This window comes from Misgurnus anguillicaudatus, unplaced genomic scaffold (assembly GCF_027580225.2).
Source record: "Misgurnus anguillicaudatus unplaced genomic scaffold, ASM2758022v2 HiC_scaffold_33, whole genome shotgun sequence".
In the NCBI taxonomy this organism is placed as follows: domain Eukaryota; kingdom Metazoa; phylum Chordata; class Actinopteri; order Cypriniformes; family Cobitidae; genus Misgurnus; species Misgurnus anguillicaudatus.
This window is the reverse complement of record NW_027395283.1, coordinates 5,827,992-5,836,388: the sequence shown is the minus strand read 5'-3', so window position 1 is coordinate 5,836,388 and position 8,397 is coordinate 5,827,992. Positions and strand designations below refer to the sequence as shown.

Here is an 8,397-nt window from a genome sequence, read left to right as displayed (position 1 = left end):
TTTTGTATTGCATCACTTATAGATCGTAAACCTTTAAAATCGAGTTTAGTAAGATGTATACTACAGTCAGCTTTGGTTAACTATTGAAGCATCGTCTTTAAGGCTCAATGTGACCGCAGTATTTGTTGAACACTGCTGGCAGCGGCGACGTCTGTGTCCGTACCATTTTATCAATGAGAGCATAAGTTCGTATCTCTCTGCTCCCGAGCCATAAAGCTTGTCTTTAATTGAAATAATGTTTAATAACTTAAAAAATACGGCGTTTTTTTAATTTCCTGAAAAATAATGGTTTTGGAGATACGGGGATCCCGCCCGACAGCGGCGAAAATGTAGATGGGACATTTGTAAAAAAAAAAAAGTTCCCCCTCTGTCTGGGCCCCATCCCGCCAATCGGGCCCTAGGCACGTGCCTAGTTTGCCTTTGGGTTAATCCGGCTCTGCTTGCACGTGATTTCTATTAACAAAGTCTGCTTCATTTGGAAATATTGCCTTGTGTATGCGAACTGAACCAACATGGTAGCCATGTAATCCCCGGTTTCAAAACAAAGCAATCGATCTACAGGTCTGAAAACACCCTAAGATTAACTTTTATGATCCACTTTCAATGTTGACTAGTGTCTATAAATCCATTACAGATGTTATGATCTCTATATAGTCTCACTATAATCTATATGTGATTTCTGTCTGAACATCAGATCACAATCTTACCTCAGTGTCTTCAGTTTACAGTCAGGATTCTTCAGTACATCTGAGATCAGCTTCAATCTTGAATCTGTGAGATTATTATAAGACAGATCCAGATCTCTCAGGTGTGATGGGTTTGATCTCAGAGCTGAAGTCAGAGCAACACAACCTTCATCTGTGATACCACAACTCCACAACCTGTAAAGAACAGAGACTTTATGTGAATTATCCAAAACTACAAACACAAATCTCTAACCTCCATCTCTTCATGTAATGTTCCTCTTTCAATCCCTCAGTAACTGAGACACTGTGTGTTTAAATGTCAAATAAATCCATCACACAGCTGACTATTAGTGTTAGATGTCCTAAACCACATGAACATTTCTTCATAAATCTGTATTGAGTTCATGACTCACACTGAATACTTGATCTTATTTACTCCAGTGTTTGTGTTCATAATGGACAAGATGTTGTCTGACTTTCAGCTAACAGAAAAAAGTTCTAAGAACGTTCCTTGAAAGTTCCCAAAAACGTTCTACCAACATAAAAAGTGTTCAGTTTTCTTGATGTTCTAAGAATGTTTCTGGGTTGTCTGAATGTTAGATGAATGTTAGATTCTACCATTTTCAAACATTATGTCAATGTCATGTTTTAATGTTCACACAATGTTTAAAACAACAAATGTTTTATAGACTTATTTGCTTGTTATGTAAATGATAGAGTAGGACTGGACAATAATTCAATATCAATATATCTCGCAGTATAATATTTTTCGATAACAGTGATATGGTTTCTAAACACATTTCCAATATTTCGATACATTACGGCGTCCTGTGGCCGTTCACATGTCACATGTAAAAACGCATGTTAAACACAGGTCAAGGGGCTACTTCCCTCTTAAACGTGTGGTGTCTTGTAGTTAAAGGACAAGTTCGGTATTTTACACTTAAAGCCCTGTTTTCAGATTGTTTATGATGAAATAGAACGGTTTTGACTGAAATTTGGACATATGATGCTGGCCCGAAAACTTTCGGGTGTTTATTGTATTACCCCCCACCTCTACAATGACTGTATAAGTGCACTGGAACAATCCTTCCTAAAATGCATTAAACTTTCGTTTACAAAGACGTGAAACTCAGCGAGTGGTCAGGGGTGTTCACTGATATGACGACATCATATAGAGAGGGAGAACAGGAGATGTAATAAACACAAAAAACTAAATTACTGGTGAGAAAAAATAGGCTTAAACCATAAGGTGCCAAGGTTAGAAAAGAATAAAGATGAGGAGAAAAGATACAAGTATGTATGCTGCTGTGTCACCTGGTTATGAGTAATATGTATAATATAATTAAATGTCTAGTATCAAATCACTGATTCTTGAAACTTTGGCAAAAACATGTCCCACTAAGAAAAGTGCTGATTCTGTTGGAAATTAATATTATTTTCATGAAGAAAAAGAATCAATGTTATAATCAGGGGGTCCTTTGCACATATGTAAGGTTCTTTTATAGGTTTATTTTTTATTAATTTAATGATTATATGCTGGCCCATTGCCTACAAAATCAGCTGTCCTCTGTTAAGAGATAATCATTTCAACTTGATTAAAAAAGCCAAAAGTTATAATTGAATTAAATAATATATTTACCACATGAAAGAGTACATTGTAATATGTATTAAAAACTACAAATGTGAGTTTGAACAATATTTACTATTATTTTGTGATTGCTCAAAATATGTCCCACATATTCGTCACCACCGTCAGATATTTATAAAAAACAATAAAATCAGACAACTACAGAGTCAACTGCATTCCTGAGGACCCCATTTTCAAACCTTCAGCTCTACTGCATGCTTCAAGATCACTCAAGCTCCTGTATGTTTGATATTTTCTCTTAAACTTCTTCATATTTTTGGACACTGCTACTGTGACAACCATAACATGTCAACACAGTCATCTTTGTATAAAAAATATTAGATTAGATCATGAAATAAATGTATACTTTTTCACTATCTAGCTTGCTAAGCAATTACAAGTAGATCAGTAATTTTAATTTTTCTTACAGTATGTAACATTAAATACTACAATTATTTTAGGGTCACGTTATATTTTCTCCACATATTACTATAATAGCAAATTGAACAAAACTATAGACTAACACAGATGGAACAATGAAAGTCAATAGTCTGTGACTGAATAAATCTATAATATATCAAAACAGAAACACAACCCGGTGGCCCAAGTTTTTTTCAGAGGTTTGTTTTTGGTTCAGACATCCATTGCAGGCATTCTTGGCAGTTTTTCCTGAGGCTTTTTTAATATGCATACCGTCATCGGATTTATACCGTACCGTCTGAAATCAAGAAGTATATCGTGATAAAAATTTTGGCCATATCGTCCAGCCATATGATAGAGAAACATTGCATTTTATTATTTTAAAATTTATAGGGGTGGTTTCCCAGACAGGGATTAGACTAGTCCTTGACTAAAGTAAATGTAATAGCTGTCCAAACCGAAAACAACTTGCACTGACATATTTTAAAATACATCAATGCCATTTGTTTTGCCTTAAAATGCACACAAGTAATGTTTTTAGTAAGGTGTGTTTGTTAAAACAATTTATATTTCATAATTAAACTAAGGCCTAGTCCTGGATTAAGCTAATCCCTATCTGGGAAACCACCCCATAAAACATTATTTCTGAATGTTCTGTAAAATAATGCTGTAGAAAACACAATTCACTTATTAGGTTTAGATGTTGATGATTTGTTTCATTTAAAGTCACCATGGTGTTAATTAGTGTTTGTTTTAGTTGAACTCTTGACCCTTGACTGTTTGTTTGCTAGTTCTTCCCTGGTTGTGTTAACGTTATGTATATAAAACACATTTGTTATGCTAATGTAAAGTTAGTGTAATTCTGTAGCAGTTGGTAGATAAGTTGTTGTTTTAAACATTGTGTGAAAATTAAAACATGAAATTGTCATAACGTTTGAAAATGGTAGAGTGTAACATTCATCTAACGTTCAGACAACACAGAAACGTTCTTAGAACGTCAAGAAAACTGAACACTTTTTATACTGTCAGAATGTTGGGAACTTTTTTGAGATTGACTGCTGATTTATGTACAACATTAAGAAAATGACTTTTGTTAGAAAAGATTCTTCCAAAGTAAGAGTTCAAAATAAAATCATAAAGTAATTAAATGAATTGTATTAAAGCAACACAATTGCACTGTTGCGCTTTTAAACCTCATGTGGGAGCCGTAAGCCAATCTAACATGGAAAACTACATAGTGTTGCTTTAATATGTAAACAGTCATGTGATTGTTGTTAGTTTTACTTACTGAAGTTTTTTGGTTTCTTTAATCACAAGCTGCAGTTTCACAAGAACTTCATCTGCTTTATTTTTATCTCCAATAAATTTATATAGATCAAGTTCATCCAAATGCTGCTCAGACGTCAACAACACAAAAACTAAAGCTGCCCACTGTGAAGAGGAGAGTTTGGTCCATCCTACTGATGAAGATCCCACATAATCTTGAATCTCCTGCAGCAGTGAATCATCACCCAGTTCATTCAGACAGTGAATCAGATTGATGGATTTCTCTGTAGACAGATTCTCATTCATCTTTTGTTTAATGTACGTAACAGTTTTCTCTTTCTTGTAGGAGCATCTTTTCATCTGTGTCAGTAGATCCTGTAAGAGAATCTGATTGGACTCCAGTGAAAGACCCAGAAGAAAACGCAGGAAAAGATTCAGATGTCCATTCTTACTCTGTAAAGATTCATCTACAGCTCGATGATGTAACTCAGATAATGAATCCTCTTCTGATAATTTATTTTTCATTCTGTCCATTTTTTTAGAAAACCGAACTGGTTTAAGTCTTTGATCAAACACATTTCTGTTGTAGTTTGTGAAGGAGATGTGAGCATAAAGAGCTGCTAGATGTTCCTGGATGCTGAGATGAACAAAGCAGTAAACTTTCCCCTGATACAAACCAAACTCCTCTCTGAAGATCTGAGTACACAATCCTGAGTACACTGATGCTTCTGCTACATCAATGTCACACTCTCTCAGGTCTTCATCATAGAAGATCAGATTGCCTTTCACAAGCTGCTCAAAAGCCAGTTTCCCCAGTTTGAAGATCATGTCTTCATCTTTCTTCTCATAGTCCTTCTGATGTTTGATGTTTGTCTGAATGATCAGGAAGTGTGTGTACATTTGAGTGAGAGTCTTGGGGATCTCTCTTTTCTTTGATTCACTCAACATTCTCTCTAGAACAGTGACTGAAATCCAGCAGAAGACTGGGATGTGACACATGATGTAGAGACTCCTGGATGACTTCAGGTGTGAGATGATTTGATTAGACAGACTCTCATCACTGATTCTCTTCCTGAAGTATTCCTCCTTCTGTGGATCAGTGAATCCTCGTACCTCTGTGACTCGATCAACACACTCAGAGGGGATGAGATCAGCTGCTGCTGGTCTGGAGGTGATCCAGATGAGAGCAGAGGGACACAGATTCCCCTTGATGAGGTTTGTCAGCATCACGTCCACTGAGCTTGATTCACTTACATCACACAACCTCACACTGCTGTGAAAATCCAGAGACAGACGACACTCATCCAAACCATCAAAGATGAACAACACTTTATATTCATCACTGAAGATTTCCATTTCTTTTGTTTGTGGGAAGAAAAGATGAAGAAGATCTAAAAGACTGAGTGTTTTGTTCTTCATCAAATTGATCTCTCTGAAAGGAAGTGGAAATATGAGGTGGACGTCCTGATTCTCTTTCTCTTCAGCCCAGTCCAGAATGAACTTCTGTACAGAGACTGTTTTTCCAATGCCAGCGACTCCCTTTGTCAGCACACTTCTGATGTGTTTGTCTTGTTCAGGTAAAGGTTTAAAGATGTCATTACATTTGATTGGTGTCTCCTCTGTTGTTGTTCTTCTGGATTGTGTCTCAATCTGTCTCACCTCATGTTCATTACTGATCTCTCCACTTTCACTCTCTGTGATGTAGAGCTCTGTGTAGATCTCATTCAGTAGTGTCGGGTTTCTCTTATTTGATGTTACCTCATACAAACACTCAAACTTCTTCCTCAGATTTGATCTGAATGTCTTCAGGACTTCAGTAAGATTAGACTCATGACTGTAAATTAAAAGTAATATATTAGATAAGAACACAAGTTTGAGTTAACATTAACTAGATAAAATTAGCTAAAACCATCTAAATAAATGTTTGTTATACAGATAATTTGTGAGTAAATGCATAGATAAATAACGTGTTGTCAACAGCCATTTGATAATCTATAATAACAAAATAATAATTATTCTAACATAAAATACCAGTAAAGAAATTCAATAACACATAAGATGTTTTGTTTGTTACTTTCCTGACAATGTATTTTTCCAGTGATATTATTCAGTATATTAATATTATTCATCATATCACTCTATTATTCAGACAACTATGACTGTTATTATTATAAGGGTTTGTTCAGTTTAGTAGTGTTGTGGTATACAATAGAAGTATAACAGTTAATAAAAATCGGTTCAGCTCAGCATATCGGTTATTGGGCACCAAAAAAAAAACATACAAATATTTGGTATCCATTTTAAAAAAATTCAGTATTGGTCGAATTTAGTCAAGATGAAAACAATGAAAGTTAAAATCATATTTATCTACAAACTAAGATTAATGTAGACACATGCTCAATTGTCATGAAAGAAACATTATTCTAATATTATAGTGTAATAAAATAAAAAAATACTTTGATTTTACCTGAATCTATGATAATCTCTTTTTTTGGACTGTTGAACATTTATAGTTTGATCACTTACAGATACTTTGATCTGATCTGATCCAGACAACATTAATGACCTTAAACAAAAGACAAACAGACACAATCAAACAATGATATGACAATTTTTACAGTGTAATCCCTTAAAATCATACTATGTTTTTGTTTTACACTGTAAAATAATCTGTAGAAATTACAGTGTTGCTGGCAGCTGGTTGCCAATAACTTATCGTAGATTTAAATGTATTTTATTTACTGGCAACATTTTGTTCAAACTTAAATGAACATTAAACATTTACAAGTCTTTGTCTTTTCCGAGAAAAACTAAAATAACAACATCAAGCAAAGCTTTTTGGGGGAAAAAAATCTGAAGCAAAAAAAAAACAGCAAAATATTGATGAGGATTTCTGGCTCCCAGAATGCATGAGGCTGTTATTGTATAGTTTTATTCTGTAAAGACAAAGAGTTAATATTTAATATTTATTTAACTTTGAACAAACTCTTGCCAGTAAATGACATTAATTTATATATATATGGTAAGTTACTGGCAAACAGCTGCAAGTAACACTGTAATTTCTACTGAATATTTTTTACAGTGTACTTGAATTTGTTTTACTATAATTTATGTCAACTCGTCACTAGTCAATAATGTAAAATAGTAAGTTCAATTGACTTGCGTAACAGATTAAAGTTGCATGCAGCTTTTTTATCATGTAGTCAATGTTTTTGAACAAATATTTGAGTACATTATCATATCTTTATCTATACAGAGCTGTTGTACCTCAGATCAGGTGATGTTTCTCTGTCCTGAAATGTTAGTGGTTTATTCATAGACTGATCACTTCTCATGGACACACAACTGATCTGAGATGAGTCTGATCTCTTCTGCTGTACATGTTTGTCACATCTCTCCAGCATTTTTAGAATTCTTTTGCAGTAAGCAATAAGGCAAGATGATTTATAGCACATTTCATGCACAATGACAATCATTTCATATTTTTTAATTATTCAATAATATTTTTACACAGAAATGTTAAAGAATTTAAAAGATACATACAATTACATTTTAAAATATCTTGCTGATAATGAGACCTGTTGTACCTCAGACTATGTGAAGTTTCTCTATTCTGGAATTGTATTGGTTTCTTCATAGACTCATCACTCTTCATAGACAAACAGCTGACCTGAGATGAGTCTGATCTCTGATGGTCTGATCTATAACAAGATAATATACAGTAGATGTTTTTATTCTTAGTTTAATTTGCATCAAGAAAGATATTTACAGCTATCTGATCTAATTACAAAGTAATTGATTGTATAAACATGCAGAATGTTATTTATATTATTGACAATTGTATCACGTTTTAAATAGGCCTATATAACAGAAAGTCATATAAAACCTGTGTAATTTGTAATTCATGTGTTTGGGTAAAAATAAACAAGTCATCTTTAATACAGACTTGAATACCTGACTCCTGGAGAATCATCTTCATCTCTGAATATTTGTGAATGAGCCATGAATCATTCAGTCACATTAGTCTGATCTCCACTGATGAATCTGATCAACACCACAGACTCTGAATGAATCTGATTCACCTCCACAGACTCTGAATAAATCTGATCATGAGTTTAATGAGTCAGCACAAAGTTTAAATCTGTGAGTCTCTGCACTGCTTCTGACAAAATCCATTCAGTCACTGAGCTTTAAATAGTATGCATTAAAAAACAGCAAATGCACCACCAGTGTTAAATGTACACTCCTGGTGTAGGTACCACCCATATGCATGTAAACACCAACAGTGAATTAACACTGCTGAATGAGAATAATCGCATAGCTGGAATTAAATATATTAAATGTAAAAACTGACAGCTTAATTTTAATATTAACTATAAAATGATTTTTATTAGA

At 34.0% G+C, this 8,397-nt stretch overlaps 1 protein-coding gene and 1 long non-coding RNA gene across 2 annotated transcripts; both read right to left on the bottom strand.

The window, feature by feature from the left end:
* Positions 1 to 663: 663 nt before the first annotated feature.
* LOC129437203 (protein NLRC3-like) lies at positions 664 to 6,561 on the bottom strand. The gene is made up of 3 exons (XM_073865700.1): positions 6,470 to 6,561; positions 4,025 to 5,836; positions 664 to 881 (listed from the first exon to the last, which is right to left on the bottom strand). The coding sequence occupies exons 1-3, from the start codon at positions 6,559 to 6,561 to the stop codon at positions 704 to 706; spliced, it is 2,082 nt and encodes a 693-aa protein (XP_073721801.1). The 3' UTR covers positions 664 to 703.
* Positions 6,562 to 7,290: 729 nt separating this feature from the next.
* On the bottom strand, positions 7,291 to 8,120 carry LOC141363217 (uncharacterized). Its single transcript, XR_012368729.1, has 3 exons — positions 7,957 to 8,120; positions 7,590 to 7,703; positions 7,291 to 7,416 (listed from the first exon to the last, which is right to left on the bottom strand). It is a non-coding gene; the product is annotated as an uncharacterized lncRNA (long non-coding RNA).
* Positions 8,121 to 8,397: the final 277 nt, after the last annotated feature.

What these genes read in the sequence shown, in the direction of transcription:
- LOC129437203 (XM_073865700.1), bottom strand. Translation starts at nt 6,561, where the DNA reads ATGTTGTCTGGATCAGATCAGATCAAAGTATCTGTAAGTGATCAAACT. An exon ending in AGAGATTATCATAGATTCAG is followed by an intron (nt 5,837 to 6,469) that starts GTAAAATCAAAG and finishes TTTAATTTACAG; the next exon opens with TCATGAGTCTAATCTTACTG. An exon ending in AAAGAAACCAAAAAACTTCA is followed by an intron (nt 882 to 4,024) that starts GTAAGTAAAACT and finishes TGTTCTTTACAG; the next exon opens with GTTGTGGAGTTGTGGTATCA.